This window comes from Leptosomus discolor, chromosome 1 (genome assembly GCF_034619465.1).
Source record: "Leptosomus discolor isolate bLepDis1 chromosome 1, bLepDis1.hap2, whole genome shotgun sequence".
NCBI lineage: Eukaryota > Metazoa > Chordata > Aves > Leptosomiformes > Leptosomidae > Leptosomus > Leptosomus discolor.
In genome coordinates, this window is record NC_141391.1 from 166,515,111 (window position 1) to 166,542,546 (window position 27,436).

Consider the following 27,436-nt stretch of genomic DNA (forward strand, 5'->3'; position numbering starts at 1 on the left):
TTATTAATTTCAAGATTATTTTTTTCATGTCTTTCAAATATTTCTTCAAAATAGTAGGTTATTTTAGAGATATGAGGACAAACAGTACCTTAAAATCCATAGAGTTACACCTAGGTTAGCTTTATCTGTACAAGAGACAAGTCAGAAGTTTTAGAAGCAAGGAAAACATGTAACTTCAACTCTTAAAACATCATTGTATGTTGAGGTTTTTTTATTGTTACTGTATGTCTTCTATGAACAAATGCCTTAAGGAGGAAGGTCATAGCGCTGAGACATCCATGTCCATCTTCTTATGAGGGGTGAGAAAAGATAAAATTTCTTCCAGTCCAGGAAATACACTGTTATGGCTTCCTTCGTCTTAGGGGTCTCTGGGAATGCTGAATCAACTGTGTCTATCTGCTGATATTCCCTCCTTTCCTAAATTTGAGGATGGAAGACTGTCAAAACCTGCTTAGTCTCTCCTCAGTAAAACCTCTTGCTTCCAAGGTGATTTATTTTATGTAAGCAGTACTCAATTGTCAAAGCAGATAAATTTAGAGGGCAGTTAAACAAGTTTTAATTCTCTCTTTGAAAGCTAAAAATCATTCTGTCTTTTATACCTGAATTGAGTTGATTAATTTACATGTTAAAGGAGGAAGGATGTTGTATTATTGTTTTAATTAGATAGTACCTCTCAGCTCTGAAAACACAATATATGCAATGCCTGTTCTGACTGCATTTGCGTAGTTAATTATCATGTTTGTCCAGGTTGGATTCTTCTGTTTTATTTCAGTGATACCTCATTCTTTTTAATTTTGAATCGGTTTTATCTGTCATTAACTGAAACGTAGCTTTAATTTGGCAAATACAAAGAGACAAAGCATACAAAAATATTTAACGATTTAGTTTGAAAACAGTAACATTTTGTTCAGATTTATAGATGCTTTGAAAAAAAAGTCAAACATAAGCAGATATTGAATAGATATGTCTGTTTGACAATTGTATAGTAAACGTGTATTTTGCTGTTTACCTCACAGAATGTGGCTATAGTTATACATCTAATTTATTTCTGTAACTATTTCCATTGGATGTGTAAATACAGTAACTGCAGGCACAAATTACCGCAACTGGCCATTTTATGTGCAATTATCTGATTTTCATACTTAATTGTGTTAATTGTACACAAAATTAGACTGCTATTGCCCGTTCATCTATACAGTTCTGCCCATGAAATATTGAAAATCTAAAAATAAATTATGCTTGTGATCTATGGGGATACCACTATACATAAAATATGCTTTTCCTAGTCCTGTATAAAGGATACGTCAGAAGTCACTAGAGCACAAGAAGCGTATCATGGGTAGTGGATAGATCATTGCAGCTAGGTAGTATTGTGATAGTACATATTTTAACCTTAATTTATGGTCTATGTAATAAAGAAAGACCACATGGTGGTCTGAATAATGCACAATGATTCAAATACTTACTAGTCATCAAGCCATGTCAGCCAATGGAAACTTATCACTTTCTACCTGGCTCTTCTCCAGCTTCTGTCTTGCAATTTAGCAGGCATTTGAGTCTCTTGGGTTTTGTGAGGTGTTGCAGATGCCTGAGGAGTTTATCTGCAACATTAATTTATCTCGATATATTGATCTGTCTCTTCTATCTTCCAGGTTCATCTGAGTAATTTTGAAATACAAGATGAGATGAAAATGACAGCAATGTTGTTAAAAACACAAACCCGAGAATTAAATTCTTGATTATAGAATTAGAAACACTATCACCAAACAGAAAAAAAAGGTTTTCTCCTTTGTACCTTTCTAGATATTACTGTGCAATATGGATTTTCTTATCCTAGCTAGCTTTTGAATAAGAGGCCAAAGCTTCTTTTCTCCCATTCTGTCACCCTTTTCGTCTTTCAAGAGACTTTTTTTTTTTTTTTTTCCTATTTTCAGTTCTCTGTCCCCAGAACTTCCCTTGAGAAATACAGCCTATGGATTCAGATTTCTCTCTTCTTCTTTCTTTGGAATTATATTTCTACCCTTCTCTAGTATCTTTTCTGAATTTACATTCATTTTTTATTTCTTAATATGAAACATTAGCCCATTGGCTTTCTTCTTTGACACCCTTTTCAAAATTGTTACGACACTTTATAAATCATATATGAGAAGAGGCATTCAACATACATAGTTTTAAAATTTGTACTGTCTAGCCTATTTCAAGGCTTCATAGAGACTACATAAGGTATATTAATAATATAGATGGCATATAGAATTCAGAGAGCTCTATAAATTATTTCCTTCCTCTCTGCCTGAAGTTATTTGTCTATTTGGGATGGCAAGTATACAGGCAGAACTGGAATATAACAATTAAAGAAGATACTGCTTATTTTCAATATTTATTATTGAGATTATTAAATAGCGTTTGGGGAAAGACTTGTGGGATGTTGCTCTATAAAGCAAAAACTTTTTCAGTCCACAGGTACAAATACTCATATACCTTAAAATGCACATGTACATCTTCCTGAAGCCCTGAGAAGACTAGCTGCTTGTGTGATATGCCAAGTCTTTCAAATATCTATAGTTGTTATTTTGCCTTCTTCCAAGCTTTGCTTGTTGTCTTGATAGTAACTTTTATAGTGATATATGAAACTAGCCTTGTGCCTGATATGTTTTCATTACACAGTTTTTCTCTGTAATTTCACTACTCTAATAACAAGCTGCTATGATTTAAAACCAGTTAAACTGAGAGGAGAGACTCAAGATAAAAGTCAGCATTTCTAAGAGAAGGACCCAACTATGATTTCAGGAACAGTCGAAGCAGGGAGAGTTACAGGTTTTGGCCTATCATGAGTGACAAGGTTTTTTGGGGCATGTTGTAAAGAATGGATTGAGAACAATGTGGGGACATAAGGACTTGATCTGCTTGAGAGCCACAAAGATTAAGTATTAATGTATTGTTACTAAAATTTTAGTGGAGTAACTCTGAAGCATACATTGCCATACATTATAGTGCAAACCCTGCCTGTGTAGTGATCTTGTGGAGGCATTTTATAGAAGCTGAGCATTTCTATTGTGTGATTAAAAATGAATTTCTGAAGCTTTTGTTTTGTTTTGACAGAATAATGAAAATGAAACAGCACTGCACTGTGCAGCTCAATATGGTCATTCAGAAGTAGTTGCTGTTCTGTTAGAAGAGCTAACAGACCCTACAATAAGGAACAACAAACTAGAAACACCTCTGGATCTGGCAGCACTTTATGGACGTCTGCGTGTTGTAAAAATGATCATCAAAGCATATCCAAACCTGATGAACTGTAATACAAGAAAACACACTCCTTTGCATCTTGCTGCACGTAATGGCCACAAAGCTGTTGTACAGGTGCTTCTGGAGGCTGGAATGGATGTCAGCTGCCAAGTTAGTGTGTAATTCCTTTCCCTCCTTCCTTTCATCCTTTCTTTCTTTCTTCCTTTCTTTCCTTAGTTTCCTTTATAATTGGAGTATGATTCAAATGAAATAACTTCTTACATTTTTTCTTTTAAAGTACAGTTGCAGTTACTTTGTTACAAATGCTGCAAAGTGATATATAGTATAGATGTATTTTTTTTTTACAACCCAAATGATGTGTTCAAAGAGATAACTCAAGAAAGATACATGTCTTCAAAGCTGAGGTTGTCTTGAGACGTATAGATACACAAATCATATCAAACGTTCATGTAGGTGTATATATACATACATTTTTTTACAGCATTGGCTTTAATGATACTAAGCTGACTTGCTAAAGCTACGGCTTTTCATCTGAAGCAATGTTTGATTGAGAACTCATTTTCCCAGGGTTATCCCATTCTAAACCCAAAGTTACTAAGTAATAATAATTTTAATTTTCTGCCTTTCTAAACACTTGTACAAATCTAAAAGAAAATTCTATAGCAATACACTCTAGCAGCTACTGACTCCAACCTGTTAGCTCTTTGGTGCACCTGGTTCTATGTACAGTAAGTTATAATGGTGTAAAAGGGGTAAACAAAAGTCATAGATGGGAACAGTTACAAGGTACAGCAGCAGTAAATTTTATGTCCAATTTTTTGTAATGGAAAGTGCTCAAACCTTTTAACTACAGAGGACTTGATTTTATTATGTGTGAAGTCTTGCCTCAGTTTTATGATTTCTCTTGAATTGATTGACAGTACTGTATTTGAGTTTGAAGTGTATTTTATCTTTAGATTGAAAGTAGCCTTTTTACTGTCTGGGTATATATAATATGCTTTGAATTAAGGTTATTTCAGCTTTATATATTTTTTTCAGATAAACCAAACAAAGAAGCATAATGATATCTGTTTTAGAGTCACATCCAGGCATCCTTTAGCAATAGGTTGTGAACTTTGCCTAAATTTTGACTAAGTTTTATAACCGTTTTATGCTTTAGGTGCATTTAAACAAACACCTTTCTACATGTAATTTCTTTTTTATATAGAAAAATTGCGCCTGGATTCCATGTACTTTTGTTGTTTCTGGGTTCCTCCATCAAGGTCATGTTTTTCAACTTTTGAGGTTAAGGATGTGAAATGGGATAGAAAACATAGTTTAAAAAAAAAAAAAACCAACCAACAAACCAAAACAAAAACAAACCACAAACAAAATAAACCAGAAAATATTAACATATTTTAAGATTAAAAATGGATATTCTCAAATGCCTTCAAAATGAAAATTTGTTGAAATTGTTTTGCTACTTTTATTAGCTCTAGTATCTTTTGAGTTAGCATTTCTACTTGCTTCAAACTGTTTCAAACTGAAACACTTTTTTTTCCTGTGGTTTGCCTGCTTGTGTATTTCCTTACCATTATGCTTTCAATTTAATTTGCTTTTGATTTTCTTTACTAGAAAGTGATACACTTGCAAAGATTAATACGAGCTCCTCTTTTGTTTCAGCTGCCCTTTACTATTACTACATCCACAGTAATTTAGAAAAGTTTAATGCTAGAGCAACTCATAACGGAACCCTTGAATACATGTTTCTGAATATGTAATTTCTCTTCTTTCTCCAGCGAATGAATGAGGAAAAAGTCAGAAAGAAACTGATGCTTGAATTGATGCTTAAGAAATAGAATAATTGAAGAAAAATAGTCTCTGTCATGGCAACTTACAAACTGATGGTTACATGAGGGTTTAATATTACACAATGCTTTTATGAAATGTGTTCTTCCTCTTATGTAATCTAGATAATTTTAGCACCACTGTGAATTCTCCTAAGCCGTTTCTATCTATAGTCATACCAAAAGCTCTTCACTAGTCTTTAAAAAATATAGTGGCTCCAAATTTTGTGCAATATTCTTATAAGAAATGAGAGACTCTTCTAGTAATGGTGGTCTGTTTGCCATCAACTCTAAAATTCTGGGAGGTTTTTTGTGTTTTTTTTTGAATTCCAATTTAATTTATATTCTTATTTTTCTTAGTTATTGTTAGGTAGGGGGATTTTTAAAATTTTGTTTTATTTTATTTTTTGCACTGGGTAATCTTGTTTCTTATGTGTTTGTCCTACTTGCCTTAAGGAAATATAATTTATTTATTTTCTCACCCGTATACATATTCTCCATGTATGTTCCTTTTCTTTCAGCATCTTAGCATATTTGCAAGTTGGCTCTGTACATATTGTTAACTTATTACTTCTATAACCTCTGCAAAATTCTTTGTTGATGTTTACTGGCGGCTTATTAAACTGAGCAGAGCATACAATATCAGCCTGTTACTTAAAACTGAACTCAGCTCTTCTAGTATTAATTAAATTGCTCTGCATCACTGATTGGAACAGAACAGTATACAAAGTATAATCCCATGTGGTAAATAAAATTGTACACATTCATACATGTTAAATAAATTCAGCTTATCAGAAGTAAAGAGTTCTCAGAATGTTGAGAGACAATTATAGAAGTAGCCTATCTGCTATCATTCAGTAATTGTAAATATTTGTTTGTTTAAATGGGAAGTTTACTTTAGCCATGTTATCGTTCTCTTCTGTAGTCCCTGAGCATTTTTCATCATAGCAAATATTTGGACTAATAATAGACAGCATTTAATTTTTGATTGAATTAATCACAGATTTTATTCATTTCCCAGGTCTATCCAATATCCTTCAATCTGAAATTATTTAGGAGTGGGCAATACAAATCTGCTTCATCTCTTTATGCTTTGAAGTTTTCATTTAAATTGAAACATATGAAAAATACACAGGTTTTGGGTGAGTGATAGATTTTGGGCCCTCAGTAAAATAAGATATTGCACAGTTCAGCGTGTTTCATGTAAACAGTAATTTTATAACTGTAAATACCTTAAAAACTTGGCCCTTTCTGCTTATCCAACTTTTATCTCTCCCTATTTGCCTTCCCTGTCTGTTCTAGTAATGATGGCAATTTCCATTGCTTATCACTGTAGTTCTTCTGCAAAGAGCTATGCCCCTTCTTTTTTGCTGTCACTGTGTATGGAGGATATTCCGTGAATCAATTTGCAAAGCTACCATTCCGTCCTTCAGATTATGTTTGAAATCCATATCAAAACTATAGTAAACTGCCTATGAATAAGGACTAGACAAATGACCTAATTACAAGCTCTTGCATATTTGCATGGTTAAAAAAATCTCTAATTAATAAAACCCTTGATGCTTTTATGTAAGCCTGCAAATTGTACGCCAAGTTCATTTGTGTATCCTGGTGTTCCTACTGACACTGTCTTTCTATCCTTGCTTGCTTTGTGTGTCCAGCTGTGACATTGTACTTGTATTTAGCTGTAAACTACTTGGGGCAGGGACTGTTTTATTATATACTTAGCACAATTTGTGCTGTAGTTCTCTATATTTCATATGCAGAAAACTTATGCCAGGGAATATATAATCCATTGACGCAAACTCAAGCAGACTTCAGCTATGTTCATGAAAAAATACCAGCATTTTTTGCATTAAATATCACTGTAGAAGAATTTCCAAATATAATGGTAGTGTTCACTTTGCCAGGAAAATATGATCCAAGGCAATGAAAGCTTCAGGAAGTAAAGCAGTGAATATTGTCTATAAATCTTAAGGTAGCTTGTTGTCATATAGACAAGAGTATATCAGCACATAGGTGAACCATTATAAGTGAAAAATACATAAAAACTCTAGCACATCTTAAATAATATATAGGAATTATTTGCAACGTTTTTTTAATCCTTCCAATTTGTGTTACATGCTCTGTTGCACCAGAACCCCCCAACGATATTTCTGTCTGCAAGTAGTAGGCCACATGTATATTTCCAAAAAGGTAAATATCTACTCAGTCAGTCCCCCGAGTTTCTCTTAGCCCTGTTCATCCTGAGGATTAGTATTTTCCCTATGTTAAAATAGAGTTTGGTAACTGAAATCTCTGGTAACAAGGACATTTCTGCCTTCTGGACAGTTTTTTTTGGGTCGAGGGATCTGATTTACTTGTTAGTTATTCACTGTTACCATGAAATCTTGCCTAGGGCTTTTAAGATTTACGTCAGCATTTATCTTCATGACATCTCATGCAGGATTACACATCTGCATCTTATGAGTGTGCTTTCAATCTCTATATTCCCAGACTGATTTTAGTTCAGTTTTGTGGTAATATTTCCCCTCTTGCTCAGAAAATCACCTATATAGTGAACAGATCATTCCACTCTTTATATGGTGTGCCTTTCAAATTCTTCTTTTGAACAGACTGTTTATAGTAGACATCTAATTTCTGGGATATGGCATTCATTAGCATTGTCTGATAGCTTGGAGCTGTAAAAGCAAAGACTGCTTCAGAATTCAGGGCAGTACAGAATGCCTGTAAAGCATTTTGGGATCGTGTTCAGATATGACAGGAAATATCACGGTAGAATAGACCAAGAAGCGAGAAAGTATAAAATGAAAAAAACTGGCATGTGGCTTTGGATTCCTCTCCCAGTACTGTGAATTATGTATGTAGGTGCCTTTGGTTCATTGGTGCAGAATTATCTTCTGGCTCTTAAGTTGCCCCCAGATAGATTTGTTTGCCTTAGACATCTACAGGAAATTTCCTCTTCTCATGTTTGTTTTCATTTCATTTATGAGATGTATGCTTTCATCAAGGAAAATATTACTTGCCTTTCCTCCAGTGGGGAATTATGATCAATAGAAAGGACTGCTGCCAGTTTTGACAATTATATCAGAATCTTTTCTACCTCTCAACTTAGAAGTCTCAGGGTAGATCCTCTTTCTTGTCCTCAAAGCTGTTGATTCAGCATGCTGGAACATTAATCTTTCTCAGTCTCAGATCATGCCACAGCAATGGATCCTAGGTAGCTGTTGTCACTGAAGTATGGCCATTTTTTTCATTAAAAAAGGCTCCTTATTAATAGTAATACAGAATGAGCTCTACAATTTTAGTCAAGGTGCAGCTGATTCCTATCTCTGCAGTTCATCCTCAGCAGGACTTCCTATAACAGTGAAACCTCCGTGGATTAGTGATGTATACACCAACAGTGAAACCTCTGTGGATTTCACTGTTGGTGTATACATCACTAATTATTATCCCTGACAGAATCAGAGAATGGCTGAGCTTGGAAGAGACCTCCGGAGGTCATCTGGTCCAACCTCCCTGTTCAAGCAGGGTCACCTAGAACATGTTGCCCAGGACTGTGTCCAGACAGCTTTTGAATATCTCCAAAGTTTGAAACTCTACAACCTTCCTCTGCAACCTGTACCAGGGCTCAGTCACCTGCACAGCAAAATGTTTCCTTATGTTCAAATGGAACCTCCTGTGTTTCAGGTTTTCCCCATTACCTCTTCTGTCACTGGAGAACACTGAGCCTGGCTCAGTTTTCTTTACACCCTCCCTTCAGATATTTGTACACTTTGATGGGATCCTCCGTGAGCCTTCTGTTGTCTATGCTAAACAGTCCCAGCTCTCAGCCTTTCCTCATAGGAGAGATGCTTCAGTCTCCTAATCATCTTAGTGACTCTATTCATTAGCTCCATATCTGTCTTGTACTGGGGAGTCCAGAACTGGACAGACTATTCCCGATGTGGCCTCACCAGTGCTGAACAGAAGAAAAGATCACCTCCCTCAACCTACTGGCAACACTCCTAGTGCAGCCAAGGATACCATTAGCTTTTTTGCTGCAAGGACACATTGCTGGCGCATGTTCAAATATGACAGTGTTCAACTGTAGTGAACATGTTCAAATATGAGAGAGACATTCCTCTTTTCTCAAAACAACAAGTGATCAGTTGTGACTGAGCCCCTATTTTAATGTTCTTCTCTGGCTGGTTTCTGTGCCAAACTTCTCCCCATCATGGCTTTTGAATGTCACCACCTGTCTCTCCAAAGTCAAATATTTTGAGAGTCAAAGCTGTACTTCACATCCTTGATGTCAGGGAACTCTCTGTTAACAGTACCAAGTCCACCTCATAGTCTTGAGGTTTATTCATGTCAGTAGGTGACCAATCCAAAGGAAATGCCGTATCCACACAAACACCAGAGAGGATAATAGGCTGTGTCAAAGCCTTTTTCAAGATTATTGATGTCATGCCTTTTTCAGTAATCAGACCTATATCAGTGACTTTTCTGAGAATTGTTTTCATTCCCAGAAATTTCTGAGCAGCACCTTGAGCTCTGCGTGTGCCTTTGTGGTTGCACTATATCATTGCAGAGTTATCCAGTGTTAAAGTCAATTGCAGTTACTGGAAGGCTCCTGTAGATATTGTTTGAGTAAAGGATTCTGAAACCATCTCGAAGTAAAACTGAACTTCTTGATCAGAATAAGTCTGTGAATGTTCATCTGGATTGCTTCTGAAAATGGAAAGTTTAGAAATTGTTTTGGGATGTGTATTTCATATGTGTATTCTCTTACTGACTTACTTCTCTCCATTATACTGTTAGTATACTTGATGTGCTGGATGTAAATGACACGGGGCATGCTCTACTTTATACATCCATGTACTAAGTATGAAGAAAGACAAAAAGTGAGTGTTCCTATTATGGACATAAGAAAGAGTTTTCAGGCTCAATTGATAGGACATACATACACTTACTGTGTGCTCACATCCCATCTCAGGATCACCGATTATTTCTAAATAGTCTGTCTTTGCATCACTGTTACACTGATGCATTCTGATACAACCAAGAAATAGTGAATCACTATTTTATTTCAGAGTTATTTTTTTTTCATGTGTCTTTAAAGTCTTGCCACCATAGCAAGCATGACAATGGTCCATTCGGATAAAATATAGAAAAAATAAATTCAAGCAGTAAAACCTGTAACATTTGCCCACAAATAAAAAATACTCAAGATCTAATTGACTACCAAAAAGAAGATGAGCAAGAGAGTCAGTGAGATCCAGTAGTGCTTAAGATAGTGCTAATGCTATTATATGGAAAGGCATTCTGTTCAGATTTTTCAGTAACAGTCAGCAGCATAAAGTACTAAGGAAAGTAGCCTGTTAATAGAGGTAGTTTGTTTTTCAGTACTGTATATTTTACTTGAGCAAATGTCCATTCACAAAGCATGTTGTGTCACAGAAATAAGCAAAATCAGGCTCACAGACATTTAAGGTAGAATTTAAATGATAAAAACATAGGCATCTAATGCTGTTGGAGGTGCCTCAGGGTATCCAAGACATCTGTATGGGGCAGATATGATGCAGATCAAACGTAAGCGTCAACTGGGACATCAGCTGGAGGCCAGCTGGGATATCCTAGGGCATGTCGCACTGTGCAACTGAACTGACCTTCTAGGGTGTGATTCAGTTTCAGATTACAACACCAAAGTGTAGGTGTCCACATGTAAACTGACTGACTGCTGAACAGCTATGTTCCACTGACAGCATTGACTAGGTTTTCACTGCCTGTAACAGGATTTCAGAAATTTTAGACAAACACAAGCTTGTTAATTTGGAGTTGTATTACAGCCCTACTATATTTTCTTATATAGGTATTATTTCTTGTAGTAGAACTGACAACATTTATGTTGTTATCTTGAATAATCTAAAAAATGGTAGTATTTTTTCTTGCCTATTCAATGTTTTTTTATGTGTAGATAAAATAGAGGGGGGAAAAATACTTCTTTTCTAAATGTATTCTTTTCCAAAGGATTCATTGGTATTTTATTTTGCATTTTAAATTCATAATTTATTTTTTTTTCTAGACAGAAAAAGGGAGTGCACTACATGAAGCAGCCCTATTTGGAAAGGTGGAAGTAGTACGCATTTTGCTTGAAACAGGTAAATCTGATGTACAGGAAACACTGAACAAATATTCTTAGTATTCCTAATCTGCTGTATGCCTCCTCAAGTTTTATTATACAAATTACTGATCTCTTTCTCAGCCTTTGCAAATCTAATCACATGTACCTTTCCTTAAAACAGTGTTCTTTAGAATGAGAAATTACTATACACAAAGAACAAAAGGAATGTTTTCATTAAGACTCAGAAATTCCATATATGACTCAGTGTATGCCACTGTATTCTGAGAATAAATGTGTTCTAAGAACAAAATGGCTACCTAAAATTTTATTATTCACTCTGAAAGACAGCCAAGAATATTCTTTGATCTAGAGGCCAGAAGGCTGATGTTCACATTTATTCCCTTCACTTAGCTATTCCTAACAAACACACCATCCTGCTTGCTCCTTCATTTCCTGGATAAACTTTGAGCGCCTGTGAAGAAAGGGGAAGGCACTGTGTCTCCAAGAATTGCATTTGTCCTGAAAGAACAGGAGAACAGGGATATGGAGTCCCAACAAACTCATCTACTACATAAGTGTTTCAGAATTGTTGCAGGTGAATTACTATCTAAACAACTGTCTTCTCAGATAAACGAGAAACCCAATGAAAATATCTAGGATTATTTCTCTGAGATATATGAACTTCCATTATGCTGAAAGATCTTATTGATCTTTGTTATCAGTGCTTGTGGGGTTATATATTGCAGAAGAAAATATGTCCTACTCGCTGCTCCTCATCTGAATCTCAGCTAGTGCATACCTGATCTGAAGTCTGTTTTCAGAGAAAAATGTTCTTGCAAGATGCTTTCTTGTTTGGATGAATAAGAAGGAGGCAGAAAGGGATCTTCACCTGCTCTCAAAAAGGCAGGACCTTTTAATATTAATGCACCCAAAAGAGGAAAGACTGGAGAACATCACACAAACATAGAAAGCCCCTAGACCACAGATAAAGAATACTTCTTATAGATTAGTACACATTATAGCCTCTGCCAGAGTACAATTGTACAAGACAGTGGAGTAGAATTTTCACTGTGAACTCTTTCAGTCCCAAGTGCTCTGCACTTCTGCAACACTCCCCACCTTCTGCCTTTTTTCTTTAACAGTCCGTTTTCTCTAGTTCTGCTTCAAAAAAGCCTCAGAAGATGCTATAAGTAGCTACTGCAAAAGAAAGGTGTTAGTTGGTGTGTCTGGCCTCTGAAAATCAGCTGCCGCTACTAACTAGCCTTATATAAATAAGGCTAATATATATACATATATAAAAATATATTAAAATATCTAAATATATAAAAATATATATATATAAGGCTTATAAAATAATTTTGGCTTTATTTTCAATGACAAAACAAACATCTCTTTCTCACAAAACAAATTAGTAAACTCTCCACCAGGTCAGGAAATGACAAGAACTGCAGCCTTTTCAGTGATGAGTAGAGAAAACCTTCCATGCTTCCAGAATGTCCTTATAAGTCTTGCTTCCTCTATTTTGCTCTGTTCAGCGTCCCAAGAAGAATCTCATTCTGTTTGTTAGGACCTTTTATGCCTTTACTTTTTATGAAAGTACATCTAAACTAAAAAACAACTTCAGTCTTCTACTGTAAAGCAAAAATTTCCAAAGTAGTCCCCACAACACAAAGGTGGAGTGTTGTGCAGTATCATGTACGACAGGCTCTCTGAATCCTATTGAGGATAAGCCTTAAACTTTTTTATGGTTACATTCACAGTTTGAGCCAAACAATTATTTTGTCAACAGTCTGAACAGTCTGTGAGAAAATGCACTGGCTGTTCACAGATCTCTTATACTACATGTGGGTATTTCAGTCTACCCAGAGCAAGAATTTTGAACATGTTGCCATGATGTTAAAAATTTTAAAGTTAATAACTTTTTTCAGTATTTCTCCCCAGACACATACTGATCCTATGGATTAGAAAATCCCCAATGAATCAGAGCAGCTTGGGGAGAATTAGAATCCAGGAATGTAGGAAAAATATTCAGAGAATTTCTTGATTTTATGAAATACTGTGTTCAGGATGGCTGTTTTTTAGGAAGTCTGTTAAATTAAACACAAGTATAGTTTAAGAAGCTTACTTTATATCCTCATGAGTTCCAGAAACAAAACCAATCCATGTCAGCATGTGAATTTTAGGTTATTCAAGCTTTAAACAGAAATGGATGCTGTACTTCAACTATAACACAGCTGTTAATCTGCTACAGTTGTAAAAACGCTTGCATTCCATTTGCCGGATAATTAAGTCTGATATACCACGTTTATAATCCGAAGTAGTTGGGGTTAAAAATTCCACCACACATAATTTTCTTTTTTCAGGAATTGATACCAACATAAAGGACAGTTTGGGTAGAACGGTTTTAGATATTCTTAAAGAACATCCATCTCAACAGTCGCTCCAAATTGCAGCTCTACTTCAAGGTAAGTTTTATTTAGTTATACATTTGTTAGAGACAAATCTTCTAGAATAACATGCAAGAATATTAACATATATAGTAATTTCTACTCTTTAAATATTTACTTATATAAAAGAGTAGCCTTTTTAATTAAAAAAAAAACAGTAAACAAACCACAAAATAAATGGTTGAATATCTGAATTTCAGAGTAAACACTTTTTTTTTGAGATAATAGGCGTTAACATGGTGTGTCGCTTATAGTAAGTCTTTGTACATTCTTCATTGCAAAACAATATATTGTAATATTTCACTGCAGTTCCATTAAATTGTGATATAGGCTACAATTTAAATGCTTTATTTATTCATAAATAACAACTGTGACTGAAAGATGATGACACATTTTCAAAAGATTTCATTAGATTTTTCTCATTTTCATAAAATTTCCAGAAAAATTAAACCAGGCAGTGATTCTTGTCATTGTAGCAGAAATAATATAATTGTGCCATAAATACATTTATTCTCATTTCTTATCATACTTTCATGGTGTAAGACTGATGGAACTCCATTGTTTCCTTCAATTTCTTACTCTAGAGGATGGTAGCACATAACTCAGCGTTAATCATCATTCCTGCTCTTCTATGGAATTTATCACCTGCATTTTCAGATTAGTCTTTCATTACCCGTGTTTGACAGAGGAGTTCCCTGCAGGTATCATTGCCGCACCTCCACCTGTGTTGATTATTCCCATCTTTAAATAAGTCATTTTAATCAGTTCAGCGTTGGCTCTACATGTGAACTAGCTCATGCTTCACTGTCTCACATAAATGTATTTCATAAGAACATTTCCTAGAGAAAATGAGGTCATATGGCCATACTGCGTCCTTCAGGTTTTCTTTTCTTAATAACTTCCAAACTAGTTAGCCAGCTTCAGTGAAGTTTTCCAGTGAGATGATGGACCGAAGATACGAAGCTCCTATAAGCATAATGAAAATTTTGTAGGCTGGAGGAGAGGTATTCTCTTAAGGAGCAGATTCATGTTATAGCTGAACTGAATTAACAGCCTGCCTTGATGTCTACCTCTCTTCCTCCTTCCTATTTTCTTTTTCCTTTTCCCCCATTTTCCCCCTCCCTCCTGCTCTACTTCCAGCTATACAGTTCTCTTCCATGTTCCCTGCTTACAGCATCTGCAAAGTGATCTGATTCAGTTAATGAACCAGTAATATATAAAATATAGAATTTATTATATTACCTATATTTAATAGTAATAACATTAAAAATAGTAATTAAAATAAAAATTAAAACAATAATAAATAATCAAATTGTAATTATATAAATATTAATTTGTGTGTTTTAATGAACTTGCCTCCTATGTGACTTAGGTCCCAGAGTTAGTTCTGTCCCAGGTAACCGGCAGAAATGTGCATCAAAAAGTAGGGAGGAAGATATGGGTGAGGGAAGTAGGACTTCCCGCTATCAGCAGAAGGGAGTTCCTAATTTAACTCAGGCTGTATGGTGAAACTTCAGCCTTTATGTCCTCACTGAGCTGCAACGTGAACGATACATCTCTATGTAAAAGAAAGGAGGGTTAATATCATTCCGAAACTTCTTCAGTGGCAGGAAAAGGGTCAGTCAGACCTTCTACTTTCTTAGACATCCAAATCAAACATCCTTCAGATATTAATCTAAGATTCAATATAATGTGACCAACTAAACTAATTTTCATTTTATTGTCTCTGTATTCCATTTTCTCCTTAGTGTGATAACCTTGCAGTCTCAATCTCATTGATGAACAGTTTCTTCAAAGTACCCTTGGTCTATGAAAAATAGATGACCCAAACCTCTCTCAAAAGCTTGTCGTGTTGATGGATCAGTACCTGCTCTTAGTTTTTACATCAAAAAAGAAATATATACATTTCAAGGCTTTTTGGTGCTTTGACATGCAATCTTTTTCACATGTGTGCCTTGATAATAAAAAGAAGACTGCTTAGTAGTTTCAGCTCATATTAGTATGACGGAACTGCTTGTAACAAGCATGTGTTTACTTTTGCTCTGTCTGCTTTATACTCAGAAGCAACGTGCCAGGATGAAAAATGTTTACAAAGATGTCATTCTGAGTCTTAAGAAAACCTGAGGAGCCCCTTCGGAACTCCCTTGTGGAATCCACTGGGATTCTTTTTCATCAGCAAAGGGTTCACTGAAGCTTTAACCATCAAAGATAAAGTTTGAACTGTGTGCTGAAGTTGAAAATAAAATCAGGAGTGGCAGGATTCAGTAGTAGCACTGCTGATGATACAGTAGACCTACCCTCCCCTAAAAAGCCGGTCGAGTATACTCTTCACTGAAGTGTGGGCATTTATCCTGTTATAGCTGAAAAATCAGTGAAGCACTGGGAATTTGGGAAACCTGAATGAACTATAATTGAGTTCGACTTCAGTAGGTAATGAATTCCATGTAAAGAAAGGGCAATTGCTGAGAGAAGAGGTAGTGGCTTCCAAATACATTCCTGTTAAAGCTCCTGTCTTCAGATGATCGTCTAGAGAAGCTTGCGTGTCTCCTTCAAGTAGACTTATAGGAAAATAAATTAAATTAATGGCATCAGACAATTACTGACCAAATTTTCTAAATTTCTTCCTAATTCTTTTCTTTATGCAGACACAATGGCATTGAATTGATTCTTTCATCTCATTGCCAGGACAGAGTATGATTTTGTTGCCTAGCATTCTCATTAGTTTTTACCATTTCCCCCTTGCATTAAGTGTTATTGTAATGTTTATAGTATTAACATAGCATAATATTTGTCCCTATCCTGTTGTTGAAAGACAACATCTTTCAAAATATAAAACAAAGAGTCAAAAATGCATATAAGCAGACTGGCAGAAATGGACAAGGAAATAATATGACTGGTGTTACTGGTGGGCCTGATAGGTAGTGTTCTGTCCTATATGCAGAGGGGTAACACAGTTGTAAGAAAAGTTTTGAAAGAAAATGAGTTGATTTTGATGATACTTATGAGAATCCTCAAAGAAGAAGAAAGTAATTTATGTCTTCAGAAGCAGTTCATGGAGGCAGTAATACTAAATCCATTCAGCTCATACTAAAACCTACAGGACTGGTAGCCTCCTGTGAATGAGGCCTCCAGAATTTAAGAATTGTGGATAGAAGTTTCTATTGGTGTTCTTCCTTTTTTTAAGAATATTTGCAAAATTACTTCTTATAGATTATAGGTTAAAAAGAAACAAAACCTTTTGCCAGCAAGGTTTTAGAAGTGACCCTAGTGTTTTTGTGATCTGATCTTTACATCTTTTCTCACTACCCTGAGAAAATAGTAACTGAAATTTCTGCAAAAAATTTTTTTTGTGTTTGCAAAGTCTGCCGTCTTGATAGAGATTTTGGGACTTTATCTGACAGAAACAAAATGAATAACAAAATCACTTTGAAGAGCAACATGAAAAAGGCTGAGTAAGCCGTACACCACCTGAATGTTTTTTTTAATGCCCGTTAATTATAGATGGAATTATTAGAAATGACAATTCAAGTTTTAATTCTTTGACTTTTATATATGTCCCATCATTTTCTGTGTTTTGCTCAGGTCTGAGTTGCATTAAACTCAATTAAAAATACTTATTAGAGTTTAGATTCTTTATGTACTACTGAAGAAATAGCTGTTTAGGCCTCATGTACTCAAAGAATGGAGAATTAGAATAGTGTGCCAAGGCCAGTCTACTAGATGCATTTCATAGATGAAGTGAATCAACAGCATTCAGTGCTCAAGCAGTTAACAGTATTGGCACTTAGGGCTTTATAATTAGGCATTGAAGATAAAAGGGATGTTGCCAAGGCTAGTAGGCCTAAAATTAAACCAACCAGCTGTGTTTTACTTTTAGCACATGTGAACGTGACGCAGGTGCATGCTATACCATCTTTCAACTCTTTCTCCACAGCCCACTATGCTCTCTATTAGAATCTTGATCTGTTACTATTTCTGGAAGCAGAATTCTTGTTATTATGAAAAAAATGAGATAGTAGATAAACAGATGAAAAATTACATGAGCCCCAGAAAGGCACAATAAGCTCTGCCACAAAGACAGTGTGGAGGGAGATGAAATGGAAAGCTCTTTCCTCTCTCTTCTGCTGAAGCTGCTTAAGAACCTAACGTTGTTTGTACATGTTACCGAATTATTCATAAACAGAAAATGCATAAGCAGCTGCAGAAACAGGACTCCTTTCTTCTCCCCTCTGCTTAAATAGCTTTGAAGTCATTTAGCATGGGCTTTCTTTTGTGTATTCTCACTCTCTCTTTCTCTCCCTCTCTTTCTGTGGACAAGTAGATCTTCCATTCCCTTGAGCACAGGAGGCCAGTCTCACTGGAAGGATGGAATAGGTTTCCAGTCAAGGATTTTATTACAGCTATGTGGGATGAGAAAAACTGGGAACTCAATCCCCCTTTGTTGTTTTTTTCTGGGAACTTCTCAGCAACTTTTATAGGCTTTTGTGCATAAGCTGTGGAGTATTAACTATGTTTATGAAGCAATTTAACTGCTGTTGTTTTGGGGACTGAAAGTTTAGCTGTGCCTTTATGTATCTCAGAATCATAGCAGTACTTAAGTACTTGTTTCTATCTCCCCTGAACATGTGCACAAAAGTCTCCTTATGTGCCTATAATGTAAACATCTACTGATTTCAGGTTTCTCTGGGGTTAAGATTGAGTCATTAAGAATTGTCCTCTGAAATTTAAGAGAGTGAATTCAGGCCAGTCTCCATCTCAGCTCAAGTCTCTCACCTTAGCACACCTGATGGTAGCAGTTACCAGGTGGTTTTCTGTAACTGCTGCTTCTGTAAAGAGATGAGGAACTGGGTCATGAAGGCTCAGGTGGGCTCCTTCCCAGGGGAGCAAATGAGCTTTTTTGGGAGGACCTTTTAGAGAACTCATGGGCTGGGGCAGGACTCAACAGACCTGCAGGATCCTCAGCCAGGTTCTGGGACAGCCCTGGGGAGGGCAGAAGGTGCTCTGAAGATTGCTGTCCTTTGGGAAGGCAGGAGCGAAGGAGTAGTAAGGATCCCCCTGCACGGACATTGGCTGTGGAAGGGAGTAGTTTCTAAACCAGTTTTATTCCTCTAAACTAGTTACTTGGAGAGCCTTTTGTTTGAAAAGGTGAGTGTTCAGATTTCTATTCTAATCAAATTTGGCTTTTTGAGAGTTTAAAAAGCCTTTTGATCTCTTTAGGGGAAATCAATCTAGGGATGAGCTCTATGTGAATCCACCCCATGACATGACCAAAGTAGTCTCTAAAAACAAAAGGGAAAGGAGTTCATAATTATTTATAATAAAAAAAAATTTGGATTTTTTTTTCTAATAAAAGGAAAAGTAAAAAATTCTGAGGCTAATGTAGCCATTACTCAAAAAGCCAAGGTTTATAAATAAAGCAAAAATCTTGACCCTTTCACCACCCTGAGGAATTAGGCCTGAGAGGAGCTGAAGTTAAAGCAAGCTGTGTTCTAGACCCTGAGCTTTTGCTGCCCCTGAAAGTTCAGCAGCAACTCCAGCTGAGCTGGGCCATCTTCTCTTTGTGGCTCACTTTCCTGGCTGTGGCAGTCTGTGGAAAGCCAGCTGTGTTTCCTCGGTTACATGTTAACGCTTTCCCTTCTGCTTGGCTTTGGCCTAACCGGTGTTACAGAAACTGAGAAAGCTGGAGTTCCAGCTGTTTGAACTCTCCAGTGCTTGTTACCTTCTTGGGTGCTTTTATTTCCACTACTATGTGACCACTTTTATGCTATTACTTTTTGTGCACATAGCCCTATTTAGATGAAGTGGGACTATGTTTAAATCAGATAACTGTAGAAAAGAATGATGTCAATCAGGCAAAGTTTTTGAGATTCTTAGTATTAATTCTCACTGAACTGTAATCTGCCATTTGAATCAACAGAAGTAAAATACTCCACTCTTCCCAAAGCAGTGCAGTGACGAAACATCTCTGAAGTGTGTATTAACATCTGCTTCCTTCACCCCTTACATGCTAGTCATGCTGGCTGTCTTTGAAACATGGAACAGGATGACAGAAAGCTGGTGAAGGAAGCATTATAAATCTGACAGGTTGTGTTCCAAACAGCCTTTACTCTCACCTGTTGTAAGAATGACAGGCTTTTCTCTGGATTCCATGAGATTACAGCTGGGGAAACTGTTCTGGTCATTAAGTGTTATAATTGACTAAGCTTGGCTTTGTTCTGAATTCTTTCTTTTTTTTGAGGCAAGTGGTAGAATCCAGAGCAGTCTCTCAAGTACACCGGACTCAGAGCAGATAGTAGTAACAGTGTCATCTTTTTCAGTAAGTTTGGGCAGGCTTTGAAGATGAATTTCTAGCCAGCTGCAGGTGAATAGGATTCAGTTGCTGGTGAAAGCATTCACTGCTTGTGTGTACTTTGTCTTTGGCTCTTGACATAGATCACTTGTTTTGTGTCCGTTTCATAATATTATGGGTAAGTATACATTTACCTAGACTATAAGCCTCTCACAACTGACTCCATTGTCTCATGTATATCCAATAGAATTTTCAGTAGTATAAAACCAAGTTGAGTAGAAGTCCCACAGAAGTCCAAAGATTTAAGGGTTGCACTCTTACAAGGATGGCACGTTGCTGGCTCATTCTAAACCTCTACACCATACCTTGTGCTGTGCCTTTTGTAGAGGTTTTCTGAAAGGAACTTGGCAGTTTGTAAAGTATTTATGAAACTTATATTGAACTTGGGATTTCCACCTCAGAACTAGCCTTCAGCAGGTAAGTGCATTGGTCTGAAAGTGGGGCCTGACAAAGAATAAAAAGAGGGTATTAGTTTAAAACCACATTCTTACACGAATATTGGACAGCAAGGTTAAGGTCCTTCACAATGTCCCCTGCATTTCCTTTCCTAGTAATAACTGTACTAATCCGATAATTTTGACACTCCTACCTGGTAACGCTTCATTTTAGGTTTCTTTTTGGACAGTTACACAATTATCAGCAAATATTTTCAGACATGAATTCCTTTTTTCCTTTTATTTTTCTTTGGGTCTAGCTTCCTTTTTATTTCTCCTCCATCTTGCACACTAACTTGACAAATAAGAAAGCTGACAGAGCTGGAAAACTTTCCAGAGCATTTTGTCATTCTGCTGGTTTTCTCATGGTCTCTTATGGCTCCTCTATCCTTGCTTCCTTGCTTTCAGCACTACACAAAAATATAGAAGTGGCTATTTTCGTGTGACAGATTATCTAGGGGACCATTGCCAGCCATCAAACTTAATATATGACTTTTCAAATCACACATTCTTTTTAAAAAAACCAACAACCTGCAAAGCATTCTGAAACTGCATGCTGTTCTCTGCCATTTCCAATTTCGTTTTCTCAGATGTCTGTTTTATCACAGATTGTATTTGGGTTTTGGGATTTGTTATTTGATCAGGAATAACAGCAAGCTAAGCGTGTGGTAGACTGTAGAAATTAAATCAGGAAGTTTTAAATTCCTAGAAACTCTTTAGTCCTTCAGTGTGATATTGATGAAAGCTGTTACTGTAGTTTGCTTTTGTGTGAGTTGCAACATGTACTTTTGTGGTTAGTATCTGGTAATAGAAAGAACTTGTTTAAGCAACTTCAGAAACTCAAGAAAATGCAGATGCAGAGTAACTGCCTGAACTCAGAATCAGTCACTCTGATGGGAAAAAATGTGCCACTATTGCATGAACTAATTTATAATTCATTACTTAATATTTGTCCTACAATACCATTTATTAAGGTCTTGGTGTTCCATTGAGCTAGCCCGTATACAAAAGCACATGAAAATAATGTGTATTTACACAAAAATAATAGTAACAAAATTGCAGTTTAGCACTTGGTCATTCAATGTTTTTCTGTTTTTGTAAACATCATCATGAAGAGGCAACAAGGGAAGTTTTTAAGGTGGAAAAGCACAAAAATTTTGAACACTGCTTTTTAGACTGCTAGCTTTAACTAAATTTTTGAGCTTGCATTCTTTTTTCTCGTATACTGTCTCTGTGCTGCAAGTGGAATATTTGGTTTTCTTAACAGTATCAATATATCTACTTACTGTGAACATCCTGAATATCCTTACTAAAACACTCTTCACAAAATAAAAGAAGACTCTTTCAACAGTGATAATATAATGGAACAGTTACATAGATATTTGAAATGGGGCAGGAAAAACACAGGGAGAGTCACAACTCTATTCCTACAATGAGATTTCTGTAACAGTTTCAGCAGATTAACAAACTGGCCATTACGGTGTTTTATAATACTCTCAATAAATGATTGCCTTGCAGCAGTGTTTATGAATAATTACAAGGTTGTAATATAAAAAATTAGAAAAGGTTTAATGAAAAATGAAGTAGCAAATATGTTTTTGATTCTGCCTTCATTCAGGAGTTTAAGTGTATGTGTATCTTTAAATTGCAGAATATATGGAAACAGGAAATGCAAGTATTTCAGAGGAGCGCCCACTGGAATGTGCAGAACATCAGTCTTGCATTTTGTCCCCAGAAGTTCCTCCATCTCCAAAGGCTAAAAGTAAATACATGTACTCTGTGAATACAGAAGCTGTACTGAACTTCTCTTTAATATTAAAATTATATTGCTAACACATTCATACAAACATACAAAATGAAAAAGAGAGATTAAGAAAGTTATTGATATTGAGAAGCTTTTTTCCACCCTGAATTACCTGTCTTGACTACATACACTGTAATCCATGTCATATAGGAAAGCAAAGAACTGTATTCTCAGAAAGGACAAGTCACTGATAGATTACAATGTATTACATTATTTCATCTTATATCTTTTTAATTTATCTGACCTTCCACATTTCATATCAAGTGAAACAAAAGGATATTAGATATGTTGAATTACTCTGCAGGCATTGTGCACATTCAAGTTAAAGACTGAATTTACTTTATCTTTCCCAGTGAGTATCTCTTCTACTTGTGTTACATTTGGATGCGTCTTTCAGAGATCGTGTGTGTGCTGCTCTTCCATCCCTCTTCTAACGTATCTTTCATATAGTGTGACTGTCACTGTTGTGTGCACTTGCTTTCATCTTATGTTCCGATTCACACCATAGCCAGGTTTCACACCTTTACACACCATAGCCAGGTTTCCTGAGTGTGGTGGTGTCCTGCTCTTCCATGAAAATCATCCTTCTGTAGAACCAGACCTGACTTCTGCCTTCTGTAATTGACTGCTGGCAGATAACTAAGCCTCCCTTCTTTGTTTCTGTTGGGGGTGGTGTGTGTGTGTGTTGGTTTTGGTGGTTTTTTAGTTAGCTTGTGGGTTTTTTTTTTTAACCACATTTACAGGGAGAGTTGTCATTCATGAGAAAACTAAGCTTACTGTTGCATGCCAGATTATGATGTTCATGTTGATAGTAAACAAATGCTCTAGTTCCATCTGTGTTTCCCATTGGGGTGCTTAACAGACATGGTGTACAAAGATAAATAGTTCCTTTGAGATTAGTAGAATCGTGAAGTCAACTACCCTATGCAATAGAAATGTCTGTCTTGAAATTAAGTAGTAAATATTTGTAAAGTATATTTTACTGCTTAACAATAAGGTCATGATTTCACATTTCCACTTTCAAGGTATAAATACTGTAAAATGTCCTAGCTGGCTTTTGCTTGTCTATTGTGTAATCTGGTTCTAAAAGAAAGAAATTGTACTTGATTGTGCTTCCCATCCATCTGTCTGCCATTCTCTGACAATCTAATTTCAAATAATTTAAAGCAAATTTGGAAGAGGGATAGCAGTATCAATTACCTTTCTGTGACTTCCATGAAAATAGGTAGCTAGATAAAGGAGAGACATCTTAATTAGTACCTACACTGAAAGAAATAGGCAAAATGATTCTTCTATGTATTCTTTCTGGTAGTAATCAGGCAGACAGTTAGTGTACACTTACTCAGGTCAGTCAGCACCCTTGCGGGTCCAGTTTTGACAGACAGAATTGATTCTGGCCCAGTAAGAAATATTGCAGGCCGTATATGGGAGAACATGGGACTGGGGACATGAACATAGTTCTGTAGGAAACAGTAGTCCTGTTTCTTTTTAGGGCACTGTATCATGACTGTAGAATAGTTCTTAATACTTAGGTATTTTACTTCCAATTTTTATGTATTATAATATTAATCTGGAACTATTTCAATTTTCTAATTAAAAAGTAGAACATAAATAAACCTGTTTATATCTTTGTTTAATTTAAAAGTGCAAAGTTACCATTGACTAAGAGTAACAAGAGTTTTGAATGCAATATTTCTGTTACTTAGATATTAAAAGGCAATTAGGTGCTTTTAATTACAACTTCCGTTCTTGGCTCTGAAAAAATTTCAGTCATAACTGGCTATAGTTGTAATTTAAAATAATATTTATGTTTGCCTAGACTATGAAGAAAATTAACACAAAAAGAGCCTAGACAAGCAAATAGAATCTTATCCAGGGCTTCTTTAGTCACATGAATGTACATATGTGTGTTGTATGTATGCTGAGCTTAATATGCTCGCTCTGTTTTTCATTTTCAGCATTGTATTCCCAAAGATGGAGTAAAATGGAATTATCTCTATATTTTATCAATTATAAGGACTGTAGTTTCCAACAACATCACTCTTGTAAACCTAATCAAGATAAGAGGTTTCTCATTTGCCCCTGGAAAAACTTGACTTTTACTCATATTTTCATTGCTATTTCTGAAAGTAGCTGTGTAACACATGCAATAGATTATCACAACCTAATGCAGTTCTTCATAAGAAGTAGCTTCTTGCTCTGTGGAGATCTTGCCACTGCCAGTGGGCTGTCTGTAGAAAAGTTAGTGTTAAATGTAATTCTAATACTTACTACTATCAGTATTTCTAATAGTGGCCCTCTGTTGGTATAGACGTACAAAGCCCATTGTCTTGCTATTCTGCTAGATTTCTTAACAAAAGATATCTGATAAATTAAGGGGAAAATATGAAACACGATGCAGAATGCACTAAACATGGATTTCTGATAGCCTGCTCTAGGGAGGCATGTTTTAAACTTGTGAGTTTTGCCCAGTATATCCTTCCACCATTCCATTTAATCCTGGGAAAATAAGCAAGAATTGTTTGTAAAACATGGTTAATTTGATGGGAGAGATGTGCATTCTCGGAAACTCATTTCCGAACTACTTACAGTTTATGGAACCTATGTAGTGTATTAACTGATCACAGCAGCAGACATGAGCCTGATGCAGAATATGGGACACTGATTTTGTATGTTTGTAGAATCTTTCCTTTCCTGGATTAATTTTACATTCTTGGATAGTTGCTATTTCTAGCCAATTTTCAGGATTAGTAAACAGAGAAAGGGTAAGTATATATTGCAATTCATCCTGATTAAATGCAAGGTATAGGGGAATGCAGAAGTATTTACATTACTTCCAGTGATTCCTATTCTGGAATGAGATGCCATTATATTTGAGGGGAGACTTGTGCATGAAGGTCACTGTTTAGATCATAAGGCATGGAATATTACAGATCCTCAATAAAATTTAAAGAATGTGAATTTCCTTTTTAGGCATAAATTACCCCTAGTATTCTAATTATTGACTAATGGTGTCTCTGTTTTTAAAGGTGAAGCTGTGACTGGAGAATTATCAAAGCTCTTAGATGAAATCAAATTGTGCCAAGAAAAGGAATACTCTTTTGAAGATCTGTCTCATACAATATCAGACCATTATCTGGACAATTTTAGTAAAGTATCAGAGGAAGAACTTATGACCGGTGGAAGCCAAACCAAGCTTAATGTAGTAAGTAAGATGGGATACAAAGACAATATGTTCAGTTATATCTGCTTTATTTATGGCACATTCAAGAAAGAAATAGTACAAGAGTGAGACTAGTGCAACTCCAACATTATAATAGAAAAAATAATATAGCATGGACCTCCTTACAGATTTAGAAAGTGCTGTTCTTATTTTACGACGACATTGCTTAGCACACCCCAGAATGGCTATTTATGGCACCACTAAAATGACCAAAATTTCAGTTGTTCTTTTGAGCGTGGGGAGTACGAGGAAAGTTTTTTTTGAGAAATCAGTTGAAATCAGTAAGCTCTGCACTATACTGAAGTCTAAATGCTTCCAAAATCTGATCAGAAGTGCCCCTCCAAACGAAGCAGTCAAGCATCTTCAGTTATGATTCTTATAAATTTTATTACTATATAACTTTCCCAGTAGTCTAATGGTATTAAAGACTAATACTGGAAATTGTTATGGTTGTGATACTTCAGTGATTTCCAACTACAGTTGAAAATGTGAGTTCATTACTACTAATCCTGTGCATAAAGTCCTCTAGGATTCATTTTTTCTTTACAGTGTAACAAGGCTCTTTTTTTTTTTTTTTTTATTAATTGAATTCTCTTCCTCAATAAGAAAAGTAAATGGGATTGCCTAGGGAATAAAGCACAGAAGAGAGGGAAAATGCTAAATGTTAAATTTCAATTAATGTTGTTAATAAGTTAAGGAAAATTGTGCTCATATGTGAGGGAAAAACATGGCAAGTTAAGGACTTTTATGTTCTAGAGGATTTGTTACAATATATGTAGACAGAATGAGATTTACAAAGATGGTTAGCTGCCCTGAAATGCAGTGGACACTTTTGCCTTTTAAAGCCTTCTAGATGTCTGAATGATTAGATACACAACCCATATTGAAGCCAGTCTGAACAAGGTACTAATCCCATTTAAGCTTTTCTAGTGTCTCCTTGCATTTAGATGCTAACTGCTGTTTAAATCTGTTCAGTTGCTGTTTTGCAGAAAATGTAATCCATATAATTCTATCTATTCAGACTGAACTTTTTACAGACCAAAATGAAATACGATGTGAATAGGAAGCATTCAGACACTAAATCTGTAATTTTCATGCAGCAGGCAAATACGAAAGGTAAATTAGGCAATATATTTCTTGAGATTTTCATCTGTTTGAATATTGAACTAGATGTGAAAAAAAATCTTCAAAAATAGGGACTGTTTAAAGCATATTGTGGCTCTTTCCTCCTGGTGCACCCAGCTTTTCTTTCAAGGAAAACTAGAATCAGGATAATGTGTATACATTCCCAATATGATGTCAGGATGGAGGGCAAAGTATGTTTTTCCCTAGAGTAAACCCAACTATACAAGCCTATGTGGAAAAGACTCTGCTGTGATGTGGGATTTTCCTGTTTGATCTAAACCAGCATTTCATTTTTAGAAGTATTTTAAGGTCATTCTGTCTGTTTAGTTGCTACCTGTCTGCCTTGCGTTTAAAACAAGGAAGTTGCTCCCAGTTTTGACACTGTCTTTTAATGTTGGGGAGGTGCTGCCGCCTTCCCTTGGTGAGCAGACTCCCTGTATAGTGCATGGGTGATATGAAAACCCACATACGCTGTAAGGAGGCATCAAAGAGTAATCAGGAAGAAGCACTAAAGTGAAGAGATGTGCTTAGCTTTCAAAATAGGTGCAAAGGTGAATGCTTTCAAACTCCTCTGGGGGCAGGACCAGTAAGCATGGTGGTGGAAAAAGCGCAACAGTAGGGTGATGATTGAATAAACTTAAATGGGGTTTTATGTGTAAGAACACAGAGATACAGCAAGAAAAAGAGGACACATATATAGATATGGAATGCCAGAAATAGATTCCTTGGATATGTATTAAAGAAGAAAAAGATTCTTATAGCTTCTTCTGACTTTAGTTTTCTCCTCCCTGGTAAGCTTCTGTAAAATTCTCAAGAGGGTAAGTGGGGTCTTCTCTGTTGTCTGCATTCATTCAGCTCACATTCATTGCTGCTGCG

The 27,436-nt window shown here is 35.9% G+C and overlaps 1 protein-coding gene across 5 annotated transcripts in view; it reads left to right on the forward strand.

The window, feature by feature from the left end:
• The window catches only part of ANKS1B (ankyrin repeat and sterile alpha motif domain containing 1B), a 452,709-nt gene that overhangs the window by 64,869 nt on the left and 360,404 nt on the right, over positions 1-27,436 (forward strand). For all 5 annotated transcript variants that reach the window (XM_086470676.1, XM_086470670.1, XM_086470683.1 and 2 more), the window contains exons 4-8: positions 3,100-3,396; positions 11,140-11,215; positions 13,542-13,643; positions 22,060-22,170; positions 25,242-25,417. In XM_086470676.1, coding sequence (XP_086326802.1) covers positions 3,100-3,396; positions 11,140-11,215; positions 13,542-13,643; positions 22,060-22,170; positions 25,242-25,417 — 762 coding nt within the window. The remainder of the gene's footprint in view (positions 1-3,099; positions 3,397-11,139; positions 11,216-13,541; positions 13,644-22,059; positions 22,171-25,241; positions 25,418-27,436) is intronic.